The 17,828-nt window shown below is 34.6% G+C and overlaps 6 protein-coding genes across 6 annotated transcripts; 2 read left to right on the forward strand and 4 right to left on the reverse strand.

Moving 5' to 3' along the window:
* Positions 1 to 198: 198 nt before the first annotated feature.
* Positions 199 to 1,217, forward strand: mRpS26 (mitochondrial ribosomal protein S26). The gene is made up of 2 exons (XM_013317805.1): positions 199 to 761; positions 1,002 to 1,217. Exons 1-2 carry the CDS (start codon positions 294 to 296, stop codon positions 1,170 to 1,172), a joined length of 639 nt encoding a protein of 212 aa, XP_013173259.1. The 5' UTR covers positions 199 to 293; the 3' UTR covers positions 1,173 to 1,217.
* Positions 1,218 to 1,925: 708 nt separating this feature from the next.
* Positions 1,926 to 5,024, reverse strand: RpIIIC53 (RNA polymerase III subunit C53). The gene is made up of 9 exons (XM_013317771.1): positions 4,719 to 5,024; positions 4,487 to 4,608; positions 3,986 to 4,095; positions 3,630 to 3,759; positions 3,464 to 3,553; positions 3,006 to 3,106; positions 2,815 to 2,901; positions 2,510 to 2,629; positions 1,926 to 2,207 (listed from the first exon to the last, which is right to left on the reverse strand). Exons 1-9 carry the CDS (start codon positions 4,877 to 4,879, stop codon positions 2,049 to 2,051), a joined length of 1,080 nt encoding a protein of 359 aa, XP_013173225.1. The 5' UTR covers positions 4,880 to 5,024; the 3' UTR covers positions 1,926 to 2,048.
* A 487-nt stretch (positions 5,025 to 5,511) lies between these two features.
* On the reverse strand, positions 5,512 to 6,472 carry LOC106122041 (uncharacterized). The gene is made up of 3 exons (XM_013317890.1): positions 6,363 to 6,472; positions 5,770 to 6,150; positions 5,512 to 5,630 (listed from the first exon to the last, which is right to left on the reverse strand). Exons 1-3 carry the CDS (start codon positions 6,397 to 6,399, stop codon positions 5,527 to 5,529), a joined length of 522 nt encoding a protein of 173 aa, XP_013173344.1. The 5' UTR covers positions 6,400 to 6,472; the 3' UTR covers positions 5,512 to 5,526.
* Positions 6,473 to 8,527: 2,055 nt separating this feature from the next.
* Positions 8,528 to 9,518, reverse strand: LOC106122119 (oleosin-B3-like). Its single transcript, XM_013317995.1, has one exon. It carries the CDS (start codon positions 9,488 to 9,490, stop codon positions 8,528 to 8,530), a length of 963 nt encoding a protein of 320 aa, XP_013173449.1. The 5' UTR covers positions 9,491 to 9,518.
* Positions 9,519 to 11,557: 2,039 nt separating this feature from the next.
* LOC106121840 (hornerin-like) lies at positions 11,558 to 12,807 on the reverse strand. Its single transcript, XM_013317668.1, has one exon. It carries the CDS (start codon positions 12,629 to 12,631, stop codon positions 11,558 to 11,560), a length of 1,074 nt encoding a protein of 357 aa, XP_013173122.1. The 5' UTR covers positions 12,632 to 12,807.
* Positions 12,808 to 15,686: 2,879 nt separating this feature from the next.
* LOC106122120 (uncharacterized) lies at positions 15,687 to 16,707 on the forward strand. The gene has a single exon (XM_013317996.1). The coding sequence runs from the start codon at positions 15,720 to 15,722 to the stop codon at positions 16,584 to 16,586; it is 867 nt and encodes a 288-aa protein (XP_013173450.1). The 5' UTR covers positions 15,687 to 15,719; the 3' UTR covers positions 16,587 to 16,707.
* Positions 16,708 to 17,828: the final 1,121 nt, after the last annotated feature.

Consider the following 17,828-nt stretch of genomic DNA (forward strand, 5'->3'; position numbering starts at 1 on the left):
CATTCCACAAAATTTACTTTTTGTCTTAAATTAAATCGTAACTTTTACTGATGATGGTTATTAAAATATGCTGTTATTTTAAAAAAACATTTCATACAATTAAGAATTGAAACCACTAATCTCTATATTGAGGTCAGTGAGTAAAACTTGTAGTAAAACGTACACAATACTTTTACTCTTTGGATTATACTCTTCAAACTTTGCTTTGCTCTTTGGTAAACTTCAAAAAAGTGAGGTTATTAATAATTTTTATCTTTAAAAACCAACACAAACATTACAAATATAAAATTAAAATGATATCTCACAATTCAATCTTAAAACGAACATTACCAATGTTAATGCAATGTGCAGAAGCACACAGAAAACCTCGATGGCTACCGGTGGCAAAAAGTAAAATATTTCGTATACCAAAACGTCCAGTTATCTCTGAAGAAGAACGAATAGAGCTTTTGAGGATAAACAATAATTATAAGACACAAATGCGCGCAATAAAGCGTTTTTATCATGAAGAAATGATAAAAGAAAAATCTACTCTTGAAAGTGCAAGTTCTGAAATGTCTCAACAACTTGAGGCCGAGGAATGGGAGCGCTGTGTAAAAATTAATGATACATGGAACGCTCAGATCGCTGCTGAACGGGAAGAGAGAAGGAAAAAGGAATTACAAGAAATGGAGGAGTTCGCTCTAGCCAGGATGGAGGCTAAAGACAAAGAGTTAAGACATAGGATTGCAAAGGCGTCAGAAGAAATTAGAGAGCAGAAGGTAAGATTGGGAAAGAAAAATATTTTTCGTTTTAAAGATAACAAAAAAAAACATTTTACAGCTTTAAGATTGCTGCTAAAGTTGTAGCTCTCAAATAATACAACACTAAAGCTGTGTAGATATAGAATATTCTTTATTCTAAACATTTATGTAGTCCTCTTTTCTATTGAATATTAAAAACAGCTAACTGGTTTTATTGTTGTGTAAATTGATGTCTATAAGTCTAATTTTTGTTTACAGAAACTCAGCAGTACATTTATAACTCCAGAGAACTTGGAGGAGGCAATTGATAAGGCACTGGCCAACCCTGTTGACTACAACTTTGCTATTGACCTACAAGGGCAGCAGTATCTTGGCAGGGATACACCAATACCCACTAAAGAACAGAAGAAAGCTGCAAGCAACAATTGAATTTTACAACTTTTATAATAGTTAAGTCTTAGTAATATATTACATAAAAAAATATTTGGTTTCAAATATTTCACTGTCCGAACCCACTTCATGATTGGATGTCTAAATCTTTAAAACACATACTTGATCAAAAAGATGGAGGGAAAGAAGGCAGAATATCTTACTAATATTATGAATGCAAATGTTAAGATGGATGAATGGATGTTTGTTAGACAGATGAAATTTGGCACAGTCAAGAGCAGTCGGTTTAGAGCATAGTCTCAAAAAACACATAGGCTACTTATAAAGTTTTTTCTTCCACAAGGATGGGGCAGTCCCTGGAGATTATTATTTTTTATAACATAAGGAGGCAAACGAGCAAGCGACTGTTGCCCATAGACATATGGAATTGCATATGCGTTGCCTACCTTTAAACAACGGAGGAGAGGATGCACAGAAAGAAAATATTTACCCTTCCCATGCATCCTCTCATCCGGAAAGTCCACTTCCACTTCCCATCCTATCGTTATAAGAAAAAGGGTGGGAAGGGAAAGAGGTCTAAATTAGGCCTCCGGGACACACACTCATCAGACTGTACGCGGAATTGCTCCCACTTGACGCCTGTCTTCTGTGTGGTCGTGGTATTTCACCGGGCGAGCCGGGCCAATTCGTGCGAAGATGTTAAAGCGGGCTCTACCACTGTTAAAGTTACGTATAATTAGACAGAATATGAGTAAAAAGACAAAATTTAGTTAAATAATCTTCACGTTCAATAACATTTTATTAATACACCAACTGTCATAACATGCCTTAAATTATTTTTTAACTCAGTTTTTACAAAGGAATATAAGAAGGATGGTAATGCAGGTGTTCAACAGTTTTACAGTTACATACAGCCTACAAAGCCATATCAGTAAACATAGTCTGCCAGTCAGGCAGTATAGTTAGCTTGTGCTGTAGTGGGCCAAGTGAGACTAGTCTTGCTGATCGTGCTGCATCCTCCACACTGACTGAGACTGCCTCCTGGTGGAACGCTGCCTTGGTGCCTGGACATACCTGGACAACATGAATTGATGAAATAAATGGCTGAATGAATCTAGCTGAAATTTGGCCTAGATTTAGAATATAGTCTGGAAGTAAATATAGGATACTTATTAAGTTTTTTTATTAATTCCGCGCGGACGGAGTAGCGGGCGACAGCTAGTATAATGTAAACACTGGAAAAATAATTTTTAAACTTACTTCAGTTTGTCTATAATAATGGCCAGGTTACCTTGGATACAAGGAAGACGTGGCGTAGTTCGACATTCGCAAGAAACAAAATTATAAATTCAAATAAACAACAGGTCTATAGTTACCTCAAAGACAGTGTCACCCAGTAGAAGAGTGACTCGTCCGGAGCGGCGAACCTGAAGCCTGCCCACGCGACCCTCCTGCAATCCAGACAACACGCAGCTCTCCTCGCCGCCCTCACTGGGCTATAGTAAATTAAACATACACAATGTAGAATACTTTACACTCCGTCAATGTCCTTGGAAACTAAATCGCCATATAAATGATAAAAACTCAATCTCTTTGTCTTAGTTGTAGCAGTACATAGCATGCATTTAGTTAGATAATTGAATGGAGTGATGTTAATACTTACTGGAACGCATTTACTTACATCATCCTGTGTTTCCTTATTGCTTTTGCCACGGGAATCCTCATTCGCGTCTCCTCCACCACTCCGTCCCGGCAGAGAAGTTGGCAACTGTCACAAATATATATTCTTTGAGGTTTTATATGGGGAAAGATGATTTAAAGTGTTCTTGAGAGCAAATAAACCAACTAATATCTAAGCATTAAAAGTGTTACCTGTAATAAAATAAGTGTTGGCTTATCACTCTTTAATAAGTTTGTGATATTTGTGTCTTCAAACTCTGCTGGGATTATGGGTTTCTTGTCGACTTCTGGCACTGTGGAATCAGATCCAATTATGACATATCTAAAGCATCGATGGCTCAGAGGTTAAGCACTTGACTTGTCATATACAGATCTTGGGTTCGAATCCCGAATACAAATGTCTTTACGAGATGGAAACATTGTAATGCAACCTGCACATATCTGTGAAGAAATTCAAAGTCCATGAAGTCAACCCTTACTGGTTCAGAGTGGTTGACTCTGGTCTAGTCACCCCTAACTTTAGATAGGCTCCGAGCCACACAAAACTATAAGTACTATAACATACATTTTGCACAGATCAATAAAACAAAAAAAAATAATACAGACCCAAAAAGCTATTGACATCCACAAAAATATATTTAAAATCTTACTTGGACAATCAGCATATTCAGTAGGTTCCGTTTTCACAACCACTTCCTGTTTGATTTTAACCGTTGGTTTTGGCTGACTGTATAACCAACCTAGAACCACAAAAAAGTATAATATTTTATTAATTTTTCATATAATTACTAAGTAACAGATCTATTGTTGACATACCATCATCTATGGGCAGTTTGATTGGAGCATCAGTTTCAAATGATTGCTTAAAGTCTTCAACTTCCTCATCCAGGCCATCATCACCACCGACTACAGACTTGATCTTCTGTTCTTCTAGTTCTTTATCAATCTAAAAGTAATTATATATAGTTAATCAATAAAAATGCAACATAAATGTAACATCACAACATCCATAAAAATTTCATTTTACGATAAAAAACATATGTAATTTTTTTTATTCATATAATGTATTGCTTGCTAGACAAATATAAACAATATTCACAATTAACACCAGAGTCTTAGAGAGGTGGATAGAGATTGATATACAAATTAATGCTTTTTTGTCTGATACATACTTTAATTACATCTTTTACTCTTATGGTTGGTCTTTGCAGAGCAGGGGCTCCTTCCCCATCTCTGGCATAAGACGGCCCTCTGTAATGACTTCTCTCTACAGCTCCTAAACCTAAAAACCAGAAATATTATATGTTGTAAAGCAAAATTGAGGTTCAACTCAAATAATTATATGTCAGGATAGCAGTTTTTTTATATATCTTTTATAATAACAGCACAAAAAATCTTGCAGTGGATATTATTGCTAAGTTTTTTTTTTAATAATTAGAGTAGAGCTTTATCATAGTTACTTGGTGATGGTATGGTGTAAATATGTCAGTTTTAGTGGTCAGCACAGAATCCACCATCTTTCTTTTAAATTGACAAATATATCTAAATTACTGAATGTACCAGAACAATTTACATTGATGATGATGACATTCAATTAAATTTAATTTTATGAAATGAGGCTCATAGACTTCCAAGCATTCGATTACTTTAAAAGTTATTATAATTGTTTTTACCTTCAGAAAATACACCAGCAGATTTTATAATTGAAGGATCTTTTCTTTTGTTTTTATTATTTACCCTATCCCTCTTGTCCTTGTCATTTTTCTTGTGCTCGCGGCTGTTTGCTAATGGGACTCTATAAAGGTTATATCAATTAAGATAATAATCAGAACAGATATTTTATAAATTAAAGTACATAGCTAAGAGTCGCCCATCCTCTAATTTATAAATTAAATAGTAACATACCCTTTGTTTCTACTTCTTGTTACATTTAAATTTGGAGTAAAAACTTTTTTATTTGGTTTTACACCTCCCAGGGAAAGATCACGCGGTGGTTTGAACGATGCTAGTCTTTGTAATGGATCAGAACCTAAGCCATTTGTGGATTTATCTTGCGAATTCGACATGGTATTAACTATTTGTTATTTTCATTGAAACAAAATGCTGCAATAAAACGTAATTTTTGATTAGGTTAGCTTTATCAGCTGTTAGAGAAGCAAATCACAACAAAATATAAACATTATAAACATCATCTTGTCAAAAATATGTCAAAGTTCAAATGTCAGTCATCATAGATTGTATTTCATGTCACCAAGTTCAGGAAGAAATTATTATCTATGAAATCCACTAGAAGCCATGAAAAGTTTCTTACTAAACATAAATAGGTTATTTCACTAAAACTTAATTAATTTCAAGGAAACATTTATTTTTTAAAACAGAAAGTTTTTAAAGAAAAAATAACAACAGGGTTTGTTATCAAAGAGTATATAAAATAGAAATGTAGAAAGAGCAAAGAGTATATAAATTAGAAAGAGGGCCAAGTCCAAAGAGTATATAAAATACACATAGGTATTAAAGATAACATCAAACTAAACAATCAAGTGAATATTAATGAGGTTTAAATTTTGGATCAATTTAAATTCAACATTTCAGACAAAACAAGACTGTAACTTTGCATGATTATTTTCGGTTATTTTTATGGAATTTTGAATTAAAACAATGAAAAGAATTGGTAAAACTTTTAATTTAAACGATCATACAATAAAAAATAATTCTAGTTGTAATACTTCGGATCGTCATAATTTATGTTAAGCTCCTTACTGTCACGCCGAGATACAAATTCCCAAGGACAAATTTCATTTAAAATTACGTGGAAATCTGAAAGAAAATCTCCGTTAAATATGTAAAAGCTTTTACAAGAAAACACTGCAATATCACTTGCAGCTTATAGTGATGCTTGAGTGGTCATATTATGACCATTTCAAGTTTGTTAAAGAAATATTAGGATGAGTCCTACCTGTATTGAATCTACAATTGTGCTTTTTAGCATCACAATCATTTTTAAAGGTTACTACATTGCCGGATTTATAATTGCACGCACAAACTGGTGTAGAAGTTTCTTGCCGGGAACACTGTAGCTGAGAACATGCAAATGCCTTTTGACTGTCAATATTCTTTAACAATTCGTCGTCCACGTCTATTGGAAGCGGTGATAACATTCCCAAGCCTATTCTAAAAGATAATTCGGGGTCTTGTTCAGCTGCTAACGATTTTGGACGTAAATTATCTGTGGCCAGTATCCTTTCTTTTAAAGACTCTATTTGTTCTATGGTGTCATCACTCGGTCGAATCTTCTGGGATCTAAGTGCCGTAGCTTCTTTGAATATTAATATGAATACTGGAACAATATTCATGTAAATATAATTAAATAGTATAGACCTCTACTACGTTAAATAATCTTTACTTAATCTACGTCATCTTCTCTCATAAGGATGTCAAAGACAACGAAGAACCTATAAATTAATTTATTTTATACAATAACGGTTTTTGACTCGAAAAAATAAAAGAGTGTAAAAGTAAAAAAGCATCAAAATGGCAAAAAAAACTTACCATACACATATAAGTAAATCGCTTTATTATTGGCCATTTTACAATATCATTTTTTGAAAAAAAAAACGCACACGACATAAAATGTATAACACATTCAAATCAATGGTTTACTTTATAAATACATGCCAGCATCGGATACGGATGTTAAGATTGTAATTTGATTGATTTTTTACGCCGCTCCACTTTGACATGATTTATTGCATGTGTTTTTTTATAAACATTGCTTACCACAAACAAATATCTAGTTAGGATATGGTTCTATGATTTATCACGAATAAAACGGACAAGTTTTATTGGTAATTGGTCATCCCACTGATTTCTGTGTAAAAAAGATAGAGATAAGAATTTTTTCCCTAGTGGAAGCCTACCGTTATTATTAACAGAAGCGTATTCCATTTGCTATTTAGTTTTCAATAAATTTCCTTAACATATTAGTTGAATTTATTTTTGATTCGTCGTAACATCGGTGCCCATTCAAGCCAATAGCAGGCCAATGTCATAGCCAATAAGTAAATAAAGTTTTTTCCATATCGAAGATCTTTTGTTGTTTTTTGCACTGGAATTAGGTTACGACACTGACATACATGTTTTGTTAAAAAACTTAACGTCAAGGCATAAAAAGTTTTTTTTAACTTTTTTTAATAAATTATAATGATTGTTACTGGCAGGATCCAGATACGGTTTTCGAATTAAAAAAAAAAAAAATTACGATTCAAACGCTACTCAAACGAATAATAAATTAACTCATGTTTTAAATATATAATTAGCTAGCCGTAATGTTTCATTCGTATTGTACTTTAAGAAACTACAAATATCTACCTAAACGTCTTTAATTAAAGAATAAATCACAATGCCCTTCAAATCTAAAAGATGTATCCGTCCATCTTTTTTTTAAAGGTTAGAATTAGTTTCACTTAATAACCTACTAATCTATACTATTATAAAGACGAAATATTTGTTTGTTTGTTTGCATCGAAACGACTGAATCGATTTAAAAAAATCACTATACGAAGGTTACACTATCCCCGGATGACATAGATTATTTTTATTACTACATTTTTTTTCTTATTGACGAGCAACCGCTTGTTTATTTTTTAATTTATTGGATATATTTGTATGAATGCACACAATATAAGGCGCAGGTGGCGCATTGGTATTTGTATCACACGTTTTTAGGGAATAGAGATCTTGAACCAGCAACTCTTCTTTCGGTTTTCTTTTAAAACTTATTGACGGCTGTTTAAATCTTTGATTTCATATTTTCTTTTCATATTTTACCGCAATATCGCGATAATTTTTATATTCCTTGACAAATTGTCAATCTATATTGTAAAAAAATATACCGTGACAAATATAATTAGAAATTACTATGGACCTAGAAATTTAAACAGATATTAAGCAAGGAATACGAAAAAGTGAAACTCAAGGCGATAGTCTAGTGAGTTTACTATTATGTCCTAAAATAACATTAGTTGAAAACCTATTGAGAAGCAAGCATTGATATTATAATTTTTAATAGAATATGTCACAACAAAGCTGAAGTCTATTGTTGTGAGTCAAATTATAATAAAGATATTTTGATATTTGTAAGTTCATTCACTACGGACCTAAAAATAATTATTAATCGCAGTGGAATTGTGACTTTTTGTTGACGATTTCGTAATTTGAAATTAACTTTGTAACGGTCGTTTGTCGATGACTGTTCGGAAAGCGGAAGGTCATTTGATATTTTTTTTTGTTTATTTTATAATTGTTATACGATAAATTAAGTTATTATAAACTGCAATTATCGATTTCTTTTTTATGACAAAATTTTATTCAACACCAACTTACAGTTATACATACGCAGTTTTAGGGTTATTTTAGGCTAGTAATAAAAAGTTTGATGAAAGAAAATAATGTTTTTTTAGTTGAAAAAAGGTTATTTTTTGACCACAAAGCACAAATTCGTCTTGCTTTATCTTCTATTCGTTAGCATTATGAAAGTTATTAAATTTCTATGTCTCTATACACTGTGACTTTTGAAAAAAATAAAGAAAAACATTTTATACTTAATTCGTATATTTATCGACTGTAAAAAACCAGCATTCGTATATCAAACATAACAAAATTATCAATTGAAATAAATAGTTAACAGATATTTACAAATATTAGAGGTAGATCGTTCATTCCTTGTCGTCGTCGTCATCTCCATTGTCACTGTACGCGTATTCCTTCTCTTCGGCGGTGCCGCCTTTCTTACCATAGTCCTCGCCATGCTCGTAATGGCTCTCATCACCTTCCTCAGCAGAGTGACCCTCATGATCGTCATCAACATGACCCTTAGCATAATATCCACCTTTTCCAAAATCACCCTTGTTGTAGCCAGATTCACCTTGTCCGCCCTTCTTGTGACCGCTCGCCTCGGACCCGTGATGTTTGTTCTCGTAGCCGTGTTTCTTGAAGTGTCCGCTCTTGTCTGCTACGTCGTAGAAGTCGTGGTCCTTCTTGAACTCATCCTTGTTGAACACTTTGTGGTAGCCAGTCACCTCCTCGCCCTTGCTGAAGTGCTTCTTGTGTCCGTGGTCTCCCCCCTTGTAACCCTTGCCTGCTTCATAATGCTTGCCGTGAGCGCCGGCCTCGTCATGGTAGATTTTCTTCTTGCCATCGCCTTCCTCGTAGAATCCCTCGCCGTGTTCCTTGCCATAGCTGCCGGACTGACCCTTCTCATGGTGACCTTTCGTGCTGAAACCTTTGCTGCCTTTCTCACCGTGCGCAGCGTGGTGTTCTTCTCCATAGTCATTGCCGGCTCCTTTCTCGTATCCTATTCCATGGCCTCCGTTGTACTCGGCTGATTCTTCATCTGAGCCTTCGTCGTCTTCTGCATCTAGAACTGCGATAGGTTTAGCGGCTATGTAGGGTAATGGTGCCGGGACTAGGTCGTAAGCTTCGAGGGCTTTGATGGGTTGGGCAAGGGGTAGTGGTGCGAACAGCTGTGGCTGCTCATAGCCGTGTCCTCCCAGCTGGACTAGGTTCCCGGGGCCACCGTTGTCGCTCCTATAGATGTAGCTAGTAGCTGCTGGTGCAAAGCCCACTTGCACTGCCGCAGCGGATGCCAAAGCGAATACAAAACCAGCGATCGTCTTCATCTTGAGATGTGTTCAGTTCAGCAAACTGTTTCGTTATACTTTACTCAGCCCGTTGCCCAATATTTATATTTGCTCGAAGCACGAAGGAAGGACCATGAGTGTGCTGCTACCTTTCTTGTAGCCATGTACCAGATTGCTTATTAACGAGGTTATAGGTGACAAAGACATTGCTAATGAAAAAATTATCATTGTGAAACCGACGCGCGCCTCGACCGCAGTCAAATCACCGTGAAATGATTTTTTCTTACTTGTTTGCATTATTCATATTCAAATTGTTTCAACTTATCATTTAAAACTTATTTTATTTAATGTTTACTTATGATATATTCCAAAAAAGCAACAGAAAATGCGTTCCCTTAAGATATTACATACATGTTAAATATAGTCACGAATAACATAAGGGTATTTGTTACATATAAGGAAATAAATTCCGACTTGATACCTTCACGGGTTTTTGAGAAGAAGGGTCTTGACAGACAGACGGACGGACGACAAAGTGATCTTATAAGGGCTCCGTTTTTTTCGTATGAGGTACGGAACCTTAAAAATTGTTTATACAATTGTACATTATACATCATAGGTTTCGTGTCATATCAGATACTAAAATTTATAATACTGTAATACTTTATCGTAATATAATTTATCTTACATCGTATTAACATAATATTTAGATGAATGGATGGATGTTTGTTTTTCGGATTTCGATGAAGTTTGGGACAGATGTACAATATAGCTTGGAAGAACGCATAGACTACATACTAAGTTTTTTTTATTAATTAAACGAAGATACAGGCAAAAGATACAGTCGTAAGTACTATAATCAAATTAATTCTATTAAGTATTTTACTTAGTTTATTTTATGCAGTTCATTGTAAACATGCTTAATTATTTAATTGCTTAAGGTACGCGTCCATTGACCCACGCCGCCACGCACGTCTGATACACGCTGCCCAATTTAAAATTACACAAAGCAAACTAAAATCCTCTGCAGGCCGCGCGTGCGATGCGTTTGGCGTCACCCAATGAAGGCGTACTTTTTCATAATATTTTCAAAAGTTTTCTCGAGTATAATAGTACAAGCTACTAGATTGTGGATATTTTTTTAATATATCAATTTCATTGTACTTCTTCGCTGTTGGCCATTTGATACATATCTTATAAGGTGAGATGAAAAGAAAATCAAACTCTAGCATTTTTACTACATTCTATCTTTGCATATTTAAGTTGTACAAGCTTCAGTTCTGTCGGATAAAAGAAAACACTTTTTCCCGTGCCAAATTAAATGCCGGATACTCTAAAAACTTCGATTCCGAATTTTAACTACTTCAAGACATCAAGACATTTTAATTGATCAAAATAGAATAGGGTCTTTAGTTTTTACTTTGATTTACTCATAACCAGACGAAAAGCATTGTCCGTAGTTAGAAGTTGTATAGTATTGTTTTGTTACATCGTGTTTATTATTAATAAGGATTGCAATCCGATCCAGATTATATATGATTTGGCCGCACTATCACTGTCTCTGTGTACAACCTTTCGCGTTTCAGCTATGGAGTAAATGATGCAATTTCCTCTTTTCCCAGCTCCCCGCTAATTTGACCCACGAGATTGGTAAAAATATTGCTATTTCGTAACTATACTTATTTATATTTTGTAAAATAAAGAGGAGTATGTGAAGAAAGTTATGCAAATTATTCAGACGTTAATTCTTGTGTGTGTGTTGTGTTAAACTTGTGTTTACTTTAAGCTGTGCTTCTGACATTCCTTTTTACGTAATCATATATTATTTTCTATCAAAAAATGTGTAAATACAATGTTGAAACTGAATCAATCAAAACTTCAGATAAGCTGGCTTTATGAAGCTTTTTAGTTTTTATGTGGTCATTGACCTATCCGTAAATATAAATAAAATAACAATATTAAAGAATAAGTTAAGGTTTTTTTTAAGTATAAATTAATAAAAAAATTAAATACATTTGGTTGTATATCTTATCTTTATATCTACACGTACATATTTACAAAACTCTATTATAACTCAACAAAACTATAACAAACAGTATAATTCTTTCAGTGCTTGACCTCGTAGCCGTAGCTCTGGCCCTTGACTGCTCCGCCCTTTGCGCCATTAGCCTCGTCTCCATGCTGCTCAGACTTTCCTCCTGCCTCCGCTGAATGTCCGGCATCGTTGTCTGCACCAGATTCCTTATTGAAGTGTCCTCCTTTTCCTGAACCTGCTTCCGAATGTCCTGAATCATGGGACTCTCCTTTTTTATGCTCTCCGTCATTTGTTTCATGGTGTTCATGTTCTTTGCCGAACTTGTTGAAATCTCCCTTGTGTCCTTCGCCATCATAAAAGTCATGGTCTTTTTTGAATTCGTCCTTATCAAAGACCTTGTGAAAGCCTTTGACTTTCTCACCTTTGCTGTTCCCTTCCTTATGTCCGTGGTCTCCCCCTTTTTCTCCGTGACCTTCTGCGTAATGTTTACCATATTTATCGGCTTCATCGTAACCTTTCCCGTGACCACCCTTTTCTGATGCGTAGAAGCTTTTGTAATTCTTGTTGTGGTAGTCTCCGGCGCCTCCCTTGCCGTAATAGTTTTCTGTGCCGTAACCTTTGTAACCCTTATCGCCATAAGAGTGATGACCTTTAGCTCCATAGCTGTCACCTTCACCATATCCGTGATAGAGTCCATCTTTGTAATGTTTCAAACCGTGAAGATACTTCTCAAAATTATTTTTATAGTCTTCATAACCATCGTAACTCTTTGGATATTCTTCATCAGCTATGCCGTCAACGTGGCCATCGTTTTCCTCATGTTTTTCAACAACGGGTATGACATGCGCTTCCTTACGCGACTCCTCTTTGCTGTCATCAGCCTCACCTTCTGAAGCAGCTTTATCGTGAGCTGCGAACACTTTCGGATGATCGTAGAACTTCGATAGTTGTTCTAATATCTCATCTTCGTCCATTTTGATGACACTGGCGAGGCCATCGTTCTGTTTTTTGTAGATGTATCCGGTTGCAGCCGGTTGAAGGTCAGATCCTGTAGTGCGGACCATGACCATCCTTTCGACTGTCTCCCGCATCTCCATACAGGAGGCGACGGTTACTATTAGCAGTAAGGGAATGCGCCGCATCATGTCGGCTTCTTTGACAGTAATGACGATTGAAGGCTGGACAAAGTTTTATATAGTGTGTAGCAGTGCCTGTTAAGTGACATTCGTGAATGACCCGATTCTATAGCACTCTCGCGATTGAGCAACACTCTTCTGTGTCAATGATAATGAAAAACCCTGTGTTATTTATACGGTGCATTGCCTCTGATTGATTGTCACAAAAAAGCGCGCGTGCGCGAATTTAAGTGGTCTCAATTAATAGGCCGAATCTTAGTTAAAGAGTAATTTTAAATGTTTTGTTAAATTTTAAGTCAAGCTAAATATGCAGTAACAATGAAATTCTAAGGTCAACAAAAGGGTTCTCGCAGTAAAATACTGATTTGTTATTATTATTAATATTTAAAAATAAATTTCAGCTTGATACCTTTCCGCGTTCCAGAGAAAAAAGGGTCTTGACAGACTGGACGGACAACACAGTGATCCTATAAGGATTCCGTTTTTTTATATGAGGTACGGAACCCTAAAAATTACGTAATTGAATAATAAATGAAATAATACATGTAAATAAATGTAAACTATCATGTATTTAAACGTGTACAATTTATTTATACAAATAATATCATTCCCTTAACATAATACTTACATGTTACATTTGTTTCACTAATCTATTACCATATTTTGTTCCTTAACACGTTAACTGCCAGAATGATTTATAAAAACGAAAAAAATTGACCCTCTGTTTATAAGCTTTATGGGGCCTTGCGTATCACGTTGTATACAACAATTCGATTAAAAAAACGTCCGAGAAGCCACAGCGAGGTGTTGAATGGAAGTATGGCTTGTCGGACACATAGTCCGACACGGCCTGATTGAAACATTAGCTTGTCGGACATATAGTCCGACATGGCAGTTAACGTGTTAATACTCAAAATACACTGTCAAATCTTTGGACTTTTCTTTTTCAACAGTTCCAACTTATTTGAAGTTCCTAAAATTAGAGAAATTTTTAACTTTACCATGTATTCTACCACTGTTAGAGTACTTTCTATAATTACTTTTGCTATTTTCAATTTGATTTTCTGAATTCATACTTGCTTCTTGATCTTTATACAAGCTGTTTGTGCGTTCGTCTTGCGCGTTCATAACCATATAACCATCTTGTTGATCTATTATATCAGGGCTCATTCTGTAAAATACTGCATAAGGACTATTCGTTACGTCAATATTTTCATCAGCTATATGTTCCACTAATCCTTGCTCGATAGGCATACGTTTTAACGTAATCACATTGTCAAGTACCGTGTAATATTTGTTCTTTTCTCCATACATATCCATATCTTCATTGCCATTGATGTCTCTTTTCCTTCCAGTCTTCTGTTGTATTTTATCTGTCAGTTTCCCACCTTTGTCATTAACTCTTCTTATTGTTGGTGAGTTTTCATCATTGTTTGTTGATTTTTGAATGGCTTTATTTATTTTTAATTGTGGTTGCATTTTATGTGTGAATCCTGGCGAGCGTTTAGCAGATGGAGGATTTCTTGGACGTTGATTTAGGTTAATAACATTCTGATTTTCACTATACGATGTTATATATATATCTTTGCGATCATAAATTTTGCTATTTTTATTTCTATAAACATTTTCATCTAGTATATCACTGCTTGGTTTCTTTGTGGCAGTTATATTTTTATTTTCTTCAGGAAATAAATTATCATGTGACAGCAAATGTTTGGTATTAATTGCATCTTTAATCATTATATCTTCACGTATATTTGCTGGTATTGTAAACTTTTGTACATTATTTATATCTTCACTATTTACATTTGAAATTATAGGATTTGTGAAACCAGTTTTAACGACTCTAAAATGTGAGTCAACTGAACGTTCGTTCATTAACTTTTGAAATTTAGGGTTTCCGTTAGTGATGAAGTATTTCTTGTGTCCATTCAGCTTCGGTCTCGTGTAAGGTATATCTCCACCGGTAGAAGGTAGGAAGTTTGCGACATTCGCGATATCATCGTAGATATAATTTGTAAGAACTCGCGGAAAATAATTGAAGCACACGAACACACTGATAAATTTTAATGCGACTTTCATCTTGTTGGTCGACAGAATGGCAGGAGCAGTAAATTGGTTTTACAATTTTATAAAACGTTTTGTTTGCGATCGCGTTGTTTGTTGACGAAGCGGATTGTAAACAAGTATACATTGTGTTCAAATAAATTATTCATCAAATATTATTAACGTTTGTTCATGTTGATGATTTAGTATGGCTTTAGATATTAATATATTTCCTATTATTCTTTATGTTTTCGCATTTAATTTTTATTAGAAACATTCCCGAATATTCGATAAAATAGTGAAGTAACTCTACTAACATTTTGACTTTATGATAGATATTTTATGGCCTGTAAGTCTACCGTCTACAAAAACATTCTTTATTTGACTTGATATAATCTTAAAAGCGTTGTTTTTACTCAATTATTAATTCCCTATTATGTTCTTGCAGCAACTCTTCTTACAATCGTTCAGTAGAATGTTAACAACTAAGTGTGCTTTGCGCCTGCCAAAATATAGCAGCAATATTCTGTACATTGCCAACCTCGTATTTTTAGGTAGTATAGAATATTTACTATTTTCCTTGCTAAGCGAAGCTGTAAGGAGTAAAAAACTGTTTTTATGGAACTTGGTTTTAGTAAAATTGTAGAATGAGACTTTTATTTTCTAATCCTTTGGCTTAGGGTTCTAAAATTTCTTTTATTTATGATATATTAACCGGGAAAGAATCCTTAGGACTGACTTTTACGTTGTAGTGTCGGTGCTTGATCCGCAGTTAAATCTTTGTTTTTCTAAAGTTAAAGATTTAAAAGTAATAAATAGAGCAATTAACTAAATAGCAAAGACGGAACCCCAATACTTACGATGAATCTCATGACAATAGTGATTCAACATAGTTATAAAAATATTGTTTAATACTCAGCGTGTATATGTAGCGAGACTACATTGTCACCGTGAAGACAGTTATTTAAAACATACCTTGTTTATAATATACTTTGAATCAATACTTTCCCACTAGTCGGAACACGGCCATACCAACATACAGTACGTAGCAATGATAATTCTCGTCTACATCGCGTTATCCTGCGTCCATGCTTGCCATGCGCGACTGCTTGCAAGGACTACGGAAAGAGCTATTGTCGCTAAAAATGACGATTTCAAAACTGTCTCCATAACCAAACACTGTCTCCACGATCACGAAAAACTTCACCGGAAAAGCCGCTCCTACATCGATTACACCGTCGATCAATCGAACAACGTTAAACGATCCGTCGAAAAAGGGAAAATACCACTGGTAAAAAAACCAATACCAATGTACGTCGAAATTAACTACGAAGACGATTATCAAACAAGACAAGTGCGTTGGCCGGAAAAATACAGAGATTCGAGTGAAAATGAGGACGAAGATTTTAATGTCGATGATTACGAATTCGATGTAAATCACGACGAATTCGCATCGCGAAGAAAACCCCTTGTACCGAGAACGAAACCGGATAAAAACGATGGTGAAGTTAAAACGGCAACAAAATCTGAAACTAAATCTACACCCGCTGATATAAAAGGTAACGAAAGAACACAAAAGCCACAGACTAAGAATAAACGAGAAAACAAAATGAGTGACAAAGCTACGGATAAGTCTAATAAATCTAAACTAGAAGATTACTACGATGAATTGACATCTAAAATTCCTGGTAAATTGATGAAAGTCGTTTATTCCCATGAAGATTTAGGTGATGAGTCGGATGCGAGCGTCGAACGAGAGCGAAGAGGTTCCATTAGAACGATTAGATCACCATGGGATATAGGCATTTACATGGATAAATTAGGAGAAAAAACATCGCTAATAGTAGATAAAGTTCTTAGTATCCTGCCTATGTTCCCACAAATTCCAACACGGAAAAGCGATGGAATTAAAAAATAATGCACCAGTCAATCTTTCACGAATGATTAATTCCTCTTTATTTATTTCTCACAGTTTACTTCTTGCTGATTTCTTTCAACGAAATGGGTATATTTGAAATATGTTTGCTATAATTATAACATCCAGGGATCATTTCTTTTTTACTGTCTACCTGTATCATAATATATGTATGTTAAAGACTTTTTTATTTGTCAAATAAATAATAAAATACATAAAGGTTTTATTAACTTCGTCATCTTTGAATACTTTCCCCTTGAAATTGAACACACCTAGAATTATTTGAAATTTAATTCGTCTTATATCATTTCCCTCACTCATCACGTCTCATCAATCGCTCTTAACTTAGGGTAGACTTTGATCCCCTCGGTGGGGACGTATAGTGAGCTGATGATGATATTAACTCACTTTGTAAAATGTTACTCAAGTTGCTATTTCAGCGCCTTTCAAATAAGGGAGGCGAAGCCGTGATTATGGGATTCATCGGAGCGTGCCAGTTAAACATAAGGGCAGAACGTTTCACGCGATCAAGTTCTCCCACGACTCATAGAACTTTAAATATAGACCCGTATATAGAGGCAGAATACTAATAATCTACTGCGCCAGCTTGAGACATTGTGATTCAGTTACATTCCGAAAAGTCAACATTGCTATTAACGCTCGTGACAATATAAAGGTGACGTAATTTTCTTAAAAAATTTTTGAGACTGCTTTTTCTTTCTGTGCAAATTGTCAGATAATTCGTTTGGATTACTGGACCAAATTTTGGTTTTGGGCTGTTCGAGGGTCAGCTTTTAATTGGGTTTAGCTTGGTTTCAAAGATACACAAAAAATAAAAGACGAAAAATTCTTTTAGAAACATATTTTTATGTGAAAAATTATAAAATGTAAAATAACAAAGTTTACAGGAGTAAAGAAAGTAAAAACATAACATATAAATTCTTTTATAACTATGTTCTTATGAAAAAATTGTAACTAAATAACAATCTTATTCAAATATTGCAAAATACATCACAAATGACGGTCTCTAAATAGTTTTTTACTATTAGTTCCACAGCGAAATGTAAACTAAACGATTGGGTCCTGAGATTAGCGAATTGAATCTCAATTTTTTTTTAATATTAGCAGATTTTTGTTAATTTACTATAACAATATTTCTTGTACAATTCCAACTAAGCTCTATACTTGTGCTAGAACATGGTTTACAATAGTCGAATGGTGGGATTCAAACCAGACTTGACCATT

Source organism: Papilio xuthus, unplaced genomic scaffold, assembly GCF_000836235.2.
Source record: "Papilio xuthus unplaced genomic scaffold, Pxut_1.1 DF826933.1, whole genome shotgun sequence".
Lineage (NCBI taxonomy): Eukaryota > Metazoa > Arthropoda > Insecta > Lepidoptera > Papilionidae > Papilio > Papilio xuthus.